The sequence below is a fragment of the Amphiura filiformis genome, chromosome 7, assembly GCF_039555335.1.
Source record: "Amphiura filiformis chromosome 7, Afil_fr2py, whole genome shotgun sequence".
Classification (NCBI taxonomy): Eukaryota; Metazoa; Echinodermata; class Ophiuroidea; order Amphilepidida; family Amphiuridae; genus Amphiura; species Amphiura filiformis.
Genome location: NC_092634.1, coordinates 63,582,080 through 63,598,559, shown reverse-complemented (window position 1 = coordinate 63,598,559; position 16,480 = coordinate 63,582,080). Strand labels below are relative to the sequence as shown.

Genomic DNA, 16,480 nt, shown 5'->3' with positions numbered 1-16,480 from the left:
AGGTCTACATACTGGTCATATAATTATTCTCTACATACATTCCATGATAGTCTTTGTGGAAATGGTGGAAGAATAAATATGACATGCCCCCCCCCCCCACACACACACACCCCCACACACTTGCGAGGTAAACAATGAGGCCCAAATATTTTGCTTCATAGTAGGCATGATCACACGGGAGCTTACCTCCGTGTCACCGTAACACGGAGGTAGTGCAAAGTCATAACTTAACACGGATACTTGTCCACACTCGGCACATAATAGTTTCACAGTGCCGTAGGCCCCTATAGTTTCAAATCATACGAAAGAACTGTTTATATATGGCCTAATTTGTGTTCTATATGTAGTGATAATTTATCTGTGTTTTAAACCAAATGTCAATATTTCATTTGAATTGCAGACGGGTCAGAAGGCGGCGGAGCAGTGGCGAAAACAGAGGAAGAGAGGCCTAAACCTACGGGGCCAACGGTAGTGGGCAAATGCAAATGGTTTAATGTTGCTAAAGGTTTTGGCTTTATCACGCCAACAGACGGGAGCCAGGATGTTTTCGTTCACCAGGTAAGGATAGCGTTTAAGCGTAGGCCTAAATTTATATACTTTAATTCGGGATAATATACTGAGAACCTCTCCCCCTCCCGAGGATCATAAGATCGGCCGAGTTTGTTCCCCGAAGAACCAACCCCGAAACTAAAGTACGGTACTAAATTAAGGTGACCTAACCCATTTCCTAGGGTACCGAACTTGGTCAAGAAAGAGGGTATCCTTTTACGCCAACTCCGTTACAAGGGAACCGAACCTTGTCAAGAACATAATGAAGAAAAAGTGTATATTATATCCTTTTGCGCGAACTTTTGTCATATTCCGACGGTTATGCATATGAATCTGATTAATGTCTGTTTCTGTGTGAAACCTGGGGCCTATTGCATACTGTTTGATAATCAGTTTGGTCCACGCTCATTTGCATGTACCTGTACGGAAGAACATCCTCTATGCCGGCCCCCTCCTCCCCCATCCGAACTGGGCCGAAGGATGGTTCATGTGCAAAGGGTGAGGGGCGAACCTTTGCTTGCGTATAGACCTTTTTCCCTCTATCCCACAATGCACTATTCCAGGGGGGTATGACGTAGTTCATCAACCTCATAGATCGTGTGCATCCGATGGTCTTTGCCAGGCCTTTGCAATTATTTTGTCTTAATATGGGCATACTGATTCCATACATGCGGATTATCGTAAAGGCCATCGATGTTACTAATTATGCAATTATTGAATACACGAGTGATGCAGTTACGGAGCGATGCAGAACATCTGTGTAAGAGATTTTGTTTTCGTTTTATTTTCAAGTCTGAAAAAAAGTGAAACGGACGCCGGTAAAATATCGCGTGTCCCGTCATCAGTTTTTCACCATTAGGTCTATAAAATGTATACAAAGTTAGGTTTCAATAGCAGGAAACTTTTTTGGGTGACGACACCATGCCCATAAGGCATAAAAATGTTGTTTTTGCCCCGAAAGGTATTAGTGATCGCGGCGCCATTATCGTGATTATCGGGGATTCCTTTTTTGTGATGAAGGCACCAGCCGAAATGTCCGTATTCCAGAATGTAATGAACATAACTCTGTACTCCCCCGGGAGATGATGTATTTTGCGACACTCATACCCCCCTGGAATAGTGCATGATGGGAAAGAGGGAAAAAGGTCTATACGGCGTACATTGATGAACGGTTCGAATCCTCTACGGCATCCCGACATTTCCGGCCTGATATACATTTGGAGTTGGTAATTGTCCATCGCAGGATTAACATACACCTAAAATTAACCTAACGTGATTCCATGAGATTGAGATTTACTTGTTGTACGTGCGTTTCATGATCATCATGGTGATCTTAACTGTGGCCATGACGGCATGCTCGATTTCATTGCGATTACTGCCGGACTTACGGCCGTCATCATCCCACACGGCCGGATAAATGATTCGTGTGCTCACGTCATACGAACGGACTTGATTTCAACCATATGTGCTTTATTAATATCAATGATTATAATATGGACATCACGTCCATCCTATAGGTCCATTCAAATATAGAGCTCCCATGTTCTTAGCCCGAAACATCACCTTCTCTTTCCAATATATGTACGGGGAGTGGAAATAGCGATGAAGAAGGCCGTGATATACTAGTACTAGTAATAAAGTATATAGTCTAATCATGATAATGTTCTTGTTTATTCTTGCTGCAAAGGAACTTAAGAAGACGGGAACAGGACTGATTAGAGAAACCAAAAATTAAATAACTAGACTGCTGGGCAATTGTTAGGAAACATGTTAGTGATTGGTTTTCGTACTCCCATTTCGTCATCAAAGGCGATCGTTTTGTCATGAGAATTGTGTAAAGCAAAATGTTTGATCTAGAAACAGATTATGTGAGGATTATCGAAAATTGAATAGTCTTATAATTTAAAACAAATATATAATTAGCCAATGCAATTTTAGATGCGAATTACTGTACAGTGAGCATCGCGATGGCGATTACGAAAATGGAATATGTTCCGACGGAATATCACCAGGCGTTTGGATGTCGTATACTAGTAGTAATGTAGTAGTGCATGGTATAGGCTAAAGGACGTGAGCTACATATAGGGCTAAATGAAGTTTTCTACATGTTAAATGGATAATCGAACATCCGAATATATACGAGCCTCTCCCATGATACCATTACCATTTCCATTGCCCCTGCATTTACACGATTCGGAATGATGTGGTATAAATTATACCCGGAAATTATATCATGCACGTGCTATCTACTGAAGACCAAAATAACCATCGTGCATGCGATGGTGTACACACGCCGCGCGACATCACTGGCAAGCACAAAAAATAAAGGAACTTGAGCTTGCTTGGTCAACCGTTTGGCCCGAAGTTCACAGTTATTAGTGCATTTGACCTCGACCCATTGACCAGCTGTATTATATTAAGCATATGTACATTTAATTTTAGTGTGGGTTTGAGGAAAAAGGTCATTTTGGCGGTGTATGGTGTGAAATTATATAACTTGATATGAATAGGAAAGAATTCCGATGAATTGTGTAGTATACTATTATTATTATATAGTAACCAGTCGTTTCAAGTAGAATGGAACTATACCTTCAATGGTAAATCAGCATACAAATGAACTTGCAAAAGAAAAATGCGGCTGAATAGAAAATAATACAATATGAACCAATTCTTCTTGGTGGGTGGGTGGGTAGGTAGTGGTGGCGGCGGGCGGGCGGGCGGGGGAGGGGTGCAACGAAACTAATGTTACCAAATCTTTTCAACTTGTTTGCATGATACTTGTTTCAGTGTCAGATGTGTTAGCTTCAAGTAGGCCTACATCACGAAATTGTTTAAATCCATAACCCTAAACCCTAGGGCTAACCCTATATACCCCTAATTTAAACCATTAACCTTGAAACATAAACCCTAAACCAACCCTAAGAATTCATGATAATCCTTATATAATACAAATGTACTCTAACCGTATAGCCTATATTATGAAACTAAACCTTAATAGAATTGTGATAATCCTTACATTGAAGGTAGAATGGGAGAGAGGGATGTGCTACTCTCCCGAATGCCCTTTTTGTTTGTCAACGAAAATTACAGTAATATTGTGTAATAGTGTTGTAGGACTAAAACCATATAGGCCCTAAATGCGATACCGAACACCGTACGTGTAGTATTAGGCCAGAACATTTTAAAAGCAAATCAATAAGCGGTGCATTCCGACGGGATTTTCCCCTTTCCTGTCTTTTGTCCAGTGTAAAAAGACTTTGTTGAATCACAATTAAATATTGCGTAATTCAAGAATGTATGCAATGCCACTGACTTGTGAACTGTAAACATCATCTGTAGTATGACTAGACTGTCTTCAAGTCTTGACTGAGGTCACTTTTGATTGTACCGACTGTGAGGTCGACCGTGAGTAGACCTGGAAATGATTATGATGGAAGGCACACTGCAGCTAGGGGACGGAGTATAGAGGAAGAGATGTGATGCAGGAGAAGGAAAGAAAAAAACGAATCGGGATAAGGCTCAGGGGAGAAATGCAGATGAGGAAGGGCAAGAAGATAAGCAACACATCTGAGTAAAGGAAATATGAAAGACAGGATATAGGCGAAGATCAATGTTTAACAGAAGAAGGGAAGGAAAGATGAAGTAAGATAAATGAAGCAGGAGGGGTCGTGAGAGTTGAGCAGGAATAAGGGAAGGTGAAATAAGTAGATGGTGAGTGGAAAAGGTTGAAAAAGGGGGTCAAATAGAAGGAATGAGAGACATTAGAATGTATGGAAAGAAGAAGAACCGCAACATATTTAGTAACACATCAGAAACGGTAGCAGGGAAGTTAGTAGAAAGATTAAAGAGAAGGGAGAAACAACAGGAACAAAAAGGACAATGGAAAAAGGAAAGGGAAGAAGCAGAACAGGCTGAGGAAGGCTGGAAGAATCAGGGAAGGGGAAAACACAAGATACGGAAAGATGAAGGAGCAGGAAAAGGGAAAAAGCAAAGCAGGATAAGGAAGGGAGGCAAGGAGAGGAAGAGTCAAAATATGATAAGGAAGGATCAAAGAGCAGGAAACGGGAATAAGCAAATCAGGATAAGGAAAGTAAGAAATAGAACAGGGCAAGGAATGAGGAAAGAGACAGGAAAAGGGAAAAGGCAGAACAGGGTAAGTAAAGTTGAAGGAGCAGGAAAGGGGAGAAGCAAAATCGGATAATGAAAGATAAAAGAGAAGGGAACAACAGAACTATAGGTCAATAGGATAAGGCAGGAAGAAGAAGACAAGAAAAGTGAAGAAGCAATACAGGATGAAGGAGTCACGTAAAGGAAAAGGTAAAACAGGATAATGGAAGATAAGACAGGAGAAGGGAAAAAGGCAATCAGGAATCCGGAAGGATGAAGGAGCAGAAAAGGGAAGAAGCAAGACAGGATATTTTGTTTGGATAAGGAAAGACAAGAGAAGGGGGAACAGAACGGGTCAACAGGATAAGGAAGGGTGAATGAGACAAAAGTGAAGAAGCAAAACAGGATGAAGGAGGCAGGTAAAGGAAAAGGCAAAACAGGATAAGGAAAGATAAGACAGGAGAAGGGAAGAAGGCAATCAGGAAGGATGAAGGAGCAGAAAAAGGGAAGAAGCAAGACAGGATATTTTGTTTGGATAAGGAGAGATAAAAGACAAGAGAAGGGGGAAACAGAACGGGTCAACAAGATAAGGAAGGAATAAGGAGACAAGAAAAGGGAAGAAGCAAATTGGGATAAGAAAAGATAAAAGATGGGAAAAGGAAAAACCATAAAGATGGATGAAGGAGGCAGTGAAGGGGAAGCAGCAAACACAATTAAAGATGAAGGAAAGAAGGCAAACAGGATAAGGTTGAATGACAGAGAGGAAATTAGAAGAAGCAGAATGGGAACGGGAAAAGGAAAGATCAAAGACAGAAGGGAAGAAACTGAACAGGAATGGAAGGATGAAAAATGTAAGAAAGGGAAGAAGCAAAACATGACAAGGAAAGATAAAAGAGGGAGAAGGAAAAACAGCAGCATAAGGAAGGATGAAGGAGGCAGTGAAGGGGAGGGAGCAAAATGGGATAAGGAAAGATAAAAGACAAGGGGAAACAAATTTGGTCAATAGGATAAGGGAGGTCGAAAGAAATAAGGAAAGTGAAAAAGCAAAACAGGATGAGGAAATTTGTCGGGAGCAGGAAAGGGGAAGAAGCAAAATGGCATAAGAAACAGGAAAAGGAAAAACAACAGCATACGGATGGATGAAGGAGGCAGTGAGGGGGAAGAAACAAGACAGGAGAAGTGAAGAAAGCAAACAGGATACGGTTGGACGAAAGAGACAGGAAAGGGGAAGCAGAATGGGAAAAGGAAAGATCAAAGACAGGAGCAAGGAAGAAAGGACAAAAGAGACAGGAAAAGAGAAGGAGAAAACAGGATGTGAAAAGATAGAAGACAGAAAGGAAGGATGAAAGAGACAGGAAAGGGATGAATCAAAACAGGATAAGGAAGATCAAAGACAGGAGACAGGAAGGAAACAAACAGGGTAAGGAAGGATGAAAGAAACAGGAAAGGGGAAGAAACAACAGGATAAGGAGATTAACAAGGGAGAAGGAAAAACAACAGCATAAGGATTTTGGAGTCTGATGGGGAAGAAGCAAAATGTGATAAGGAAAGATATAAGGGGGAAGGGGGAACAGAATGGGTCAAGAGAATAAGGAAGGACGAATGAGACGGGAAAAGTGAAGAAGCAAAACATAAGGAAGGATCAAAGACATGAAAAGGGAAGAGGGCAAACGGGATAAGGAAGGATGAAAGAGGCAGGAAAAGGGAAGAAGCAGAACAGGATAAGGAAAGATGAAAGACGGGAAAAGGGAAGAAGGCAAACGGGATTAGGAAAGATGAAAGAGGCAGGAAAGGGGAAGAAGCAAAACATGATAAGGAAGGATCAAAGACGGGAAAATAGAAGAAGGCAACACGATTAGGACGGATGAAAGAGGCAGAAAAGGGGAAGAAGCAGAACAGTATAAAGAAAGATAAAAGAGCAGGAAAAGGGAAGAAGACAAACAGGATTAGGATTTAGGAAAGAGGAAGGAAAGGGGAAGAAGCAGAACAGGATAAGGAAAGACGAAATAGCAGGAAATGGGAAGAAGTAAATCATGATAAGGAAGGATCAAAGACAGGAAAAGGGGAAAAGGCAAATGAGATTAGGAAGGAGGAAAGAGGCAGAAAAGGGGAAGAAGCATTCTGAAAGATAAGACAGGAGAAGGGTAGAAACAAAACAGAATAACAGGATCAAAGACAGGAAAATAGAGAAGGCAAATGGGATTAGGAAGGATGAAAGAGGCAGGAAAGGGAAGAAGCAGAACAGGATAAAGAAAGATGAAAGAGCAGGGAATGGGGAGAAGCAAAATATGATAAGGAAGGACCAAAGACAGGAAAAGGGGAAAAGACAAGGAAGGATGAAGAAAGAGGCAGAAAAGGGGAAGAAGCAGAACAGGATAAAGAGAGATGAAAGCAAGAAATGGTATGGTAAGAAGCAAAACATGATAAGGAAGGATCAAAGACAGGAACGGAGAAAAAGGCAAACAGGATCAGGAAAGATGCAAGAAATGGAAAGAAGCAATACATGATAAGGAAAGATCAAAGACAGGAAACGGAAAGAAGCAGAACAGGATATTAGGAAAGATGGATGAGATGGGAGATTGTAAGAGGCAGAACAGGAAAAGGAAAGATGGGAAAGAAGAAGAAGCAGCTAGAGTGAGCTAACCTGATGTGAAATAGAAGAGAGGAAGAAGCAGAAGAAAAGTGGAAAAGTACAGGATGAGGAAAGATGACTGAAAGTGCTGTATGATAATGGAAGAAGCAGAACAGGATAAGGGCATAAAAGAGAGAAGTAATAACATAGCGGGATATGAAGGAAATCTGAAGTAAAAAAAGGAAGTCACAGGACAGGAATACAGGAAGATAAAAGATATAACATAAGGGAAGAAGGTGTACTGGACAAGGAGAGATAAAGGATGCAGGAAAGGGGAAGAAGAAATAGGAAATCAAAAGATAAAAGACGGATTGGAAACATGGTAGGATAGGGATTCGAAAAAAAGAAGCGAAACACTCCACAGAAAGGGGCATTGTCAACACAGTAAAGGAAATAGAATTGGAGAGTTATATAATTAATGCTGGCACTCATTAATAAATAATGAAAGAGTGATATGGTGAATGTCTCTTTACAATGTTACTTCAATTTGATCTAGGCCTGCATAGGTTAACAAACTTTCTTACAATGTGAAGAAAAACTCTTTAATAATGATTTATATGCCACATTGCTGCCAAGGTTCAACATTAGGGCAAAAGGTAAAGACCCCTTAACCACAGTTCCATTTTTAACCTCAAACTTTGGGGAAAAAACTAATTTTGTGACACAGTTGAAGGTACATAATTATATAGGCTTTTTTTAAAGGTCCGTAACCCGATCGACAGCATCATCCCCGATTTTTTTCATTGTTGATGAGGTTTTGGTATCACATAATAGATACTATTTTTCTCATTACTATCCTGAAATTTGACGCTCCAAGTCGATGTATTTCGGAGAAATCATGAATCACAGCTGTTTTTACAGGTATACCAGTTTGTAAACAATAAAAATTACTTCGGATCATGGGAAGAGAAAAAAGCGAACTACGCTAAGTGCTGAGGAGACGGTCCGCCGTATATAATTAAAACAATTCTTTGATTATTTCAGTTGGTGAAATAGCTCAATTGGCTAGCTACCGTTCTTTTACCCGAAGGTACCGGTTCAAAACCCGTATCGGAAGGTTTTTTCCTCTCCATTTTAACCCAAACTTTTTATATTCATTTGAAATGTACATATTGCAAGGGGAAATATATTTTGTTTCCTTTTTTTCTGAAACGGTACGAAAAAAACCAAAAAACAAATATTTTCCGCTCAATACGGGCCGGGCATTGCAGCATGTCCGCATTCGTCATACGAACGGGCATTGTTGTTGTTGCATGCCTACCCAGAATGCAATTCACGATACAAGGTATTGGATTGCAAATTTGGCTATTTATTCACATTTACGCTGAAAATGCTCTCGCTTTTTCACAAAGCAGCATAAAGGGGAGATATTTGATATTATTATGTAATTTTAAAGACAATCCATATCCAAAACCAATAGGGTTACCCCCTTTAAACAAAATAAGTTTTCATTTTTGTCCTCATACATCATTGCCTCTTTATAGGTTATGATATGCTGAAGATCCCATCAAAATTGGACATAACATTCCTGACATAGGGTGATTTTTACATTGCTGAAAATAGTAAAATACATAAGAATTTGAACACCTATTTTGGCCACAACTCAAAATTGTTGTCAGCGACAAATTACCCCTTCTGCTTCATCACATGATATTTGGTTAAATACGTGCATTTGGCACCGCATTAGTTCCCCAGTCACTAGGATCCACAACATGCTCATCTATCATGGCACAGTTTTTAACCCTAATACATTTGTACATTAATTGGATGACCTTTGAAAATTTGGGTACAAAAACTCATATTCTGCAACTTGAGGTCATATTTTGCACTTTGATTGCTTAATTGAGGTTATTGAACAATGCCATAGGGATGAGGCCATTGCGGTCCATAGCGAGTTTCCTCCAGATATATATGGTTGGTACTCTGCCAGCAGGGGGAAAACCCCAAATGACAACACTCATTCTAAATATGAATACAGAGGTCTGTCCCCATGAACTCAACATGGCTGCTAACTCATTCAGAAAGGTTTCATTGAAAGTTGCCAAGTTTTGTAGTATTATTTTTTTGTAGAATACATTGATTGTGGGTTTGATCTCGGATGAAACGGTGAACTTTTAACTATTTTGATGGCAGTTTGTTGCAATTGAAAGTGATACACGAGTGTGTGGTATTGTTGATGATCTGTGAAGACCTTTGTGGCAAGGGCGTAAATCGGGTGGGGGACAGGGGGACACGTCCCCCTCACTTTTCAAAGTGGGGGGGACACAATATCAAATGTCCCCCTCAAATTTTGGTCGCCACCCAAAAAAAAGGGAAAGGAGAGAAGAGAAAGGGAGAAAAGGAGAAAAAGAGAAGAGAAAGGGAGAAAAAGAGAAGAGAAAAGGGAGAAAAAGAGAAGAAAAAATGTTAAATTGCACATAATTGAGTAGGCCCATCACTGCCCATACCTAAAAATCTGCACAGCCGGGTCGATCGTAAGTATAATATATTATAGGCCTGTGATTATTTTGGGCAAATTGCTTGAAGGCGGGTCCACGGCCCAAAAGCCTGTACTGCGGGCCCGTCGATACGATATGCAGGGCCCGTCATATTTTATCACCAAAGTCAGTTTTAAGACTTAACAGTGTAAAAATTATGCACCAAATGACTTCAATTGGACCTTCATTTTGCAAAATTTTCCGCGCCGAAGTATCAATGACTAATAATTTTCATTGTGTCCCCCCCACTTTCAAAAATGGATTTACGCCCCTGCTTTGTGGGAAGAGACCAGGCGCATAGCCAGCATTGTCAGTGTTGTCAAACCTCAGTATCGCACCTATTTGTTTCTTCTCTCTCTCCTCTCCTCCCTTCCCTTTTCTTTTCCCTCCCTTCCTCCCTTTCCTTCTCTTTCCCTTTCCTTCCCCTTTCCCTTTACTTTCTCACTTTCCTCCCTTTTTCTCTTCTCTTTCTCCCTCTCCCTTCCCTTCTTTCTCTCTTTTCTCCCCTTCTTCTCATCCCCATTTTTCCGCTTCTCTGTCCCCATTTTAGGTGTCTGGGGGCAGCCTTCTGGGGAGGGGAGCAGGCTGCCCCCGCTGGCTACGCTTACTGGAAGAGACAATTGGTATAATGTATGCAGTTTCTAAAACAATTTGGATTAAGTTGAGGGCTCAGAAACACAAGGTCCTATGTCCAACATGCTCATCTATCAGGGCACAGTTCTTTAACCCCAATATATTTGCACATTCATTGAATGACCTTTGACAATTTGGGTACAAAAACTCATACTGTGCAACTTGAGGTCAAATTTTGCACTTTGATTGTATAATTGAGGTTATTGAACTATGCCATTGGGATGAGGCTATTGTGGTCCATGGTGTTATAAACGCATGGAAATCTTATAAAATGAAGCCACTTGTGCAAAACTTCCCATGTGATGCGATGACACAATCAGCCTAATACATAGGCAAAGTATCTTTTGGTGTGGCTACCAGTCGCCGATAGCGTGCTTGGCACCCAAGGGGTCTGGGGTTCAAATCCTGAGGGAAACCTTTTGAGATGGAAGAAAGGCAGAGAGGAAAGTTGCGGGTAGGCTATATGCGTGACAAGTGTTTGGTTCCTCAGAAAAAGAAACCAAACCTGGATGAAATTCAAGTTTCATTTGTCATTGCATCTTGGAGGAATGACAAACTTGTCATTTGACAAAGGACATTTGAACTACATTGCATGTTGCTATAACCCATCAAAACATTGCATTGCATTTTTGGGGTGTCATGAAAAAATTAAACAACATTTGCAAACATGAAACAATGGAAAGAAATAGTAAACTCTGCCATGTGAAAATTACTCCACGGAAATCGCTGCTCTTTTTCACCAACCATTTTAGTATCCAGTTGAAATCCATACTCCCACTATGGAAGACAGGACCTTAATCTTCCATACAGGGCATACAGTGTCAAATTCCCTCAAAGACCCCCTTTGCAATGATTTTTCATCAAATTTATGATATTTATCCCTCTTTTTCATGCAAAATCAAGGACAAAATGTGGCCCCCAAAACAACCTTTTTTATGGTTCTCATTTCATACCAGAATAATATTTCAAACACCCCTTTTTGATGACACTCAATATTGACCTAAAATTAGCAGATTTCCCCAAAGTACTCCTTGTATCCAAATTTCGCAGACAGTGCAAATTGAATGGCCCCTATTTTGCCGCATTTGCATTCTGCACTGTTGGTCAAAGATTACCTCTTTTCTGCAATATTTGGTACCAGCTTTTGTGTGGATGGGGGGGTCTTCCACAGGGAGTGTATGGATTTCAACTGGAATATCCCATTTGTTTATAAATGAGGTAATTTGCTAGCTATTCGCAAGGGATAAATTTATTTCTTTTTCTCCTTGATCATTATATTCAAGTATAAAATTTTATTGCATTCATCGTAATTTCCTTTTTTTAATGGTAAAAACACCTTCAAAATTCAATCATTTAAAATGAGAACCAGTGGAGATATTCAGGTATATAGTCAGGTCCAATGCCATTATAGATGTAGTTGGATACAATAGATTTGAATGTTCAGGATGGAGCAGGGTCAGAAATTTTCAACCAAATGAGAGAATCCTTTTGGATTTTCCCAGTGGAATTTTGCAAGAATCCATAGATTTGTTGACGAGAATCTTTGCGAGAATGGATTCTCGGATTCTCGCCGAATTTCTGACCCTGCAGGGAGGGCTCTAAATTCCCCCCTCCCAAGTCCCAAATTTGATTAAAAGCGAATGACATTTTAAGCATATAGGCCACCCCCCCCCCGGCATTGCATTTTCCAAAAGGGGGGGGGGTTTATAAAAGGTCATTTCTACAACGATAATTCCTGAAAATATTGTTACATAAGCTTAAAATCGCCCAAAATAGGAACTTAGGATCAATGACTTCCTGTTCACTTTACTACTATTCATTTCTCTGTAAAATTGCAATTGCAAAGGCTTCGTCAACACATCATAAAATTGGGGAAACCCCTAATACTTCATCACAACAATTTTAGAAACAAAGTACATGTAAGGGGGTAAATAAGAAAAATTAAAAAAAAAATTGAAAATCTCCAAAAATCGGTGAGGGCGGGTACACTATACTGTACACATATGTTATTTATTTTAGAGATTACTTTGCACTGTATTAAACATAGTTGTAATGTTACTGAAATTTAGGATTTTTGCCTTGCATGTTATGGTTTATTTTGTCAAACCACATTACCCCCTAATTCACCTGCCATTGTAAGAAATGGAAACCACAATTTTGTAAAATGAGGCCAAATTGAGAATACTCCCTCGGGTCATGAACTTTTGGGGCTGCTAGATAATTTAGATTGTCAACCATTTCAACCCAAATATGGTTAATTTGAACCAAATCCATAATACGCAAGGGGGGGGGTACTCAGTTAAATGACCATACGGGGTGACGTGCCACAAACATGGGTAGCATTTTCAGCCTTTTGGTATATCAATGACCCTTTTTCAAAGCCTATTTTGGTATATGAATGGGTCCTTTTTCAAAATTTTCTCAATTTTTTCGAAAATAGCCCAATTTTTCCCTAATCTAGCCAAAATTTTCAAAATTTTCCCAAAATTTTGGGAAAATTTGGAAAAACTAAGACAATTTGGGTTAAATTCGGCCGAAAATTTTGACTTTTGGTATATCAATGGGTCCAAATTTCATGAAAAATTGGTATATTTATGGGTCCACTTTCAAATTCTTAGCGGCACGTCCCTACCAAAACCAAACTTGAGTACTTCTCGGATACGCAATCATCACTTTTCCATTCGAAAACCATACCCCCTGTGGATGACATGACCTTAATCTTCCTCACAGAGGGTGAAGATTTTAAATGGAATCACCCATTCGGGTAACCCCATTTGAAATGTACACTCCCTAGGTGGAAGATTAATGCCATGTCTCCCATAGGGGGTGTAAGGATTTCAACAGGAATAGCCTAATTGCCATTTCCACATGGTTAAGTAACTAAAATTACCACACACACAAAAAAATCCACACATTGCCCCAATTCCACCACCAGTAAGATAAAAGAAAAACCTCATTTTTTGTTAGAAATGGTTAGAAATGGGGTCAAGCAAAGAACTTTCTCCAATTTATTATTCATGGTTCATGTCAAATACAATGAACTTTAGCGAGTTGCTGGGTTTGTTATGTGGTGTGGTTTACTGCTTGTGGCCAGGGGCTGGGTATATGTGCACGCTACCCTTCACCGGTCAAACGGGGAAATTTTTACTTAGTTTCTATATTTATGTGTCTTTTTGTGCAGAGTAATAAGTGATACTGGTAGGAACTTGTATTTTGTGGTACACTTGGCAAAATCTATACTGTAAAATGAAAAATTTTGCGCATTTAATTTTGTGCGCTTGTCCGTGTTTTTTGACTGTTTCCCTTGTTTTTAAATTTGTGTATTGTTATTTTCATGGTAGTTTATACTCGGAATGTGAAAATGCAAAAATAAATTTAGCGCGAAAATGTCCAATTTTACAGTGTAGGAATGGCTTTTCTGTGGAACTATTAACCATGGACTCTATATCAATTTGGGGGTGATAACCTTTCTATATTGCAAAGCTAGAAATTCAGCCAGAATCTGAGAATTGATTCTCACAAAGCTTCTCCTGAATAGATTTGGGTGAATCTAAGTAGATTCTCGTAATAAATATTTTGTGGGGTGCTGCAAATACAGTGTTTTAACCGCAGATTGGAGAGTGATTGTACCTAGAACCAAGTGCTAGGATCATTTGTGGTTGATTGAAGAAAATTTGGAGAAAAAAATTACAATTTTGTATCCATAAAGGGCAAACTTGTTCACTTCATAGTATATTAAAGATATAAAACTACATTGGTTTTGCATGCATTATTAAATCTTAAATAGATTATGAAGTGAACACAAGTTACAAGTTTGCCCTTTATAGATAGAAAATTGTATTTTTTTGGTGATTTTTTCTGATAAAAACGCAGATGATCCTAGCACCTTCTTCTTCTTCCTATACATGTATCCCTCAATTGTGTTGAGTATTGTCGCATGGGCTTAACATGCACAGTTACTTATGCACAATCCTGGAAGCTAGGATTGATTGCAGATACATGTATATATCAGAACCAGGTATGGTTCCCCTTCTCTTTTCGAATAGCTCTGACACTTAACATGCACAAGGTTTGATTCTTCTTGTACACTGGACCAACAGCTTTACGTGACTCCCGAACCACGGGACGTCGCACATATGCCTATTATATATGCACGTGCTAAGCAGTGTATGGGGGTGAGAAGAAATTCTACAATTATATTTTGTGCATTCTGTGGTGTAACTGAACACAATTGCAGGATTTCCGACCTTTAGGAACATTTTGGGAGAGGAAGAGAATTCAAACCTAAGGCAAGCCAAAGGCTCGAACCCTTGCCGATCATATTCTCCCGGCTTACAGCGCAACACCTTAACCGCTCGGCCATCTCACCCTCACCTGACTAGTATAGAAGTATAGGGACCTTTAGGAACATTTTGGGAGAGGAAGAGAATTCAAACCTAAGGCAAGCCAAAGGCTCGAACCCTTGCCGATCATATTCTCCCGGCTTACAGCGCAACACCTTAACCGCTCGGCCATCTCACCCTCACCTGACAAGTATAGAAGTATAGGGACTCTCCAAATTTTGCGTTTTTGAGTTTTGACAGGCACGTACATCCCTTGTCTGTGAAAAACTAGACTTTTTGCACAACCATGATAGCCACCTCAAATTTTTTTCAAATATATACAAGTGCCCTCTCCCCTGCAACATGGGTTATAAAAATTTAAAGGGGTTTCCAACAACATCTTATATTCAAACACAGGTTACCATGGCTATAGGCAATTCAACTTCACTACAAAAACTGTGTTGTGGCCTCCTGGTGAACAAGAGGGTTAACCGTTTTGTGGGTAACCAGTGACTCCAGGCTCTAAAAACACCACACATGCACAAGTACTGGCAAAATTTGGGTACCATTGAGGCTAGCACTTTGGGCTGTTCTAGTTAAAATCCACATACCCCCTATGGACGACATGACCTTAATCTCTCTCACAGGGGTGTAGATTTCAAATGGTGTCACCCATTTGGGTAACTCCATTTGAAATTCACACGCCCTGTGTGGGAAATTAAGGCTATGTCTTCCATAGGGGGTGTATGGACTGCAACTGGAATAGCACATTACCCCCTTCACACAGGTGAAAAGTGGGTCACAGGAGGAAGTTGTCCCCTTAAGTCATCTCTGCCACAAATGTTGATGAATGTGATTCAATTGGTGGCAGCGGTGGGATGTGCTGGTGTAAGAGACAGGAGGTCAATGACTGCTGTGGTGAAAGAACATTGTACCCCAGAGAAGATGTCTTAAACTTCCCACAATGCATTGGTTCCATTTCAATTTTCTGTACTGATTTGCTATCTAGTACAACATGAGTCAACAGTGAGAAAAGGTACTAAAATCTGGGGTTGGGGTTGGGGTACTCAACTTACATTTTGGTAGGGGTGTGTGGTGCGGAGCACTAAACTTTGGGAATTAAGAACTGATTTTCGGGTAAAATAGGGGCTTGATGAACTGAAACTTATGAACAAAAAAGTCCCAATTTTTTCCAAATTTGAGCTTAAAGAGTGAAAATTGTCAGAGTTTGAGGCTCAAAGAACTGGAGCAGATCCAAATGTGGGGCTTTAGAACTACTGGAGAGCCTGAAAAGGGGACCCTTGACCGCAGCACATTCCCGTACCACCTTTACATGTTAGTGTCCCCCTGGCCTCAATGAACTTAGCACATCCAGATCTTGTTTAATTATGTTTATATCTGGACTTGTATGGACCCATGTTTAGCCAGTCAATTCTTAACATGACAACTTAAAAGTGAACCTGTACATGGGAGTATCAGTTGATGAAATGAGGTGAAGTATCATGTTGCAAAGGATTCTGGGAAGGGTAATACATCTTCTCTGGTGTACAATCTGTGGGATATGGAAAGTGTAGTAATCATGGTAATGTTACCACTCATGATGCATTGTACAGGTTTGTGCTAGAAAATGTTGAGGCAAGGTGGAATTTCCTCGATTCATGAATGAACTGAGACTGAATGAACCATTCCCACCTACTGTAAAAGTGGATATTTTCACACTTCGTTTATTTTCGTGTTCTAAGTAGGTGCCACGAAAATGT

General features: G+C 40.0%; 1 protein-coding gene across 2 annotated transcripts in view; it reads left to right on the top strand.

The window, feature by feature from the left end:
* The window catches only part of LOC140157457 (protein lin-28 homolog), a 79,061-nt gene that overhangs the window by 19,791 nt on the left and 42,790 nt on the right, over positions 1-16,480 (top strand). For both annotated transcript variants that reach the window (XM_072180659.1, XM_072180660.1), the window contains exon 2: positions 401-558. In XM_072180659.1, coding sequence (XP_072036760.1) covers positions 401-558 — 158 coding nt within the window. The remainder of the gene's footprint in view (positions 1-400; positions 559-16,480) is intronic.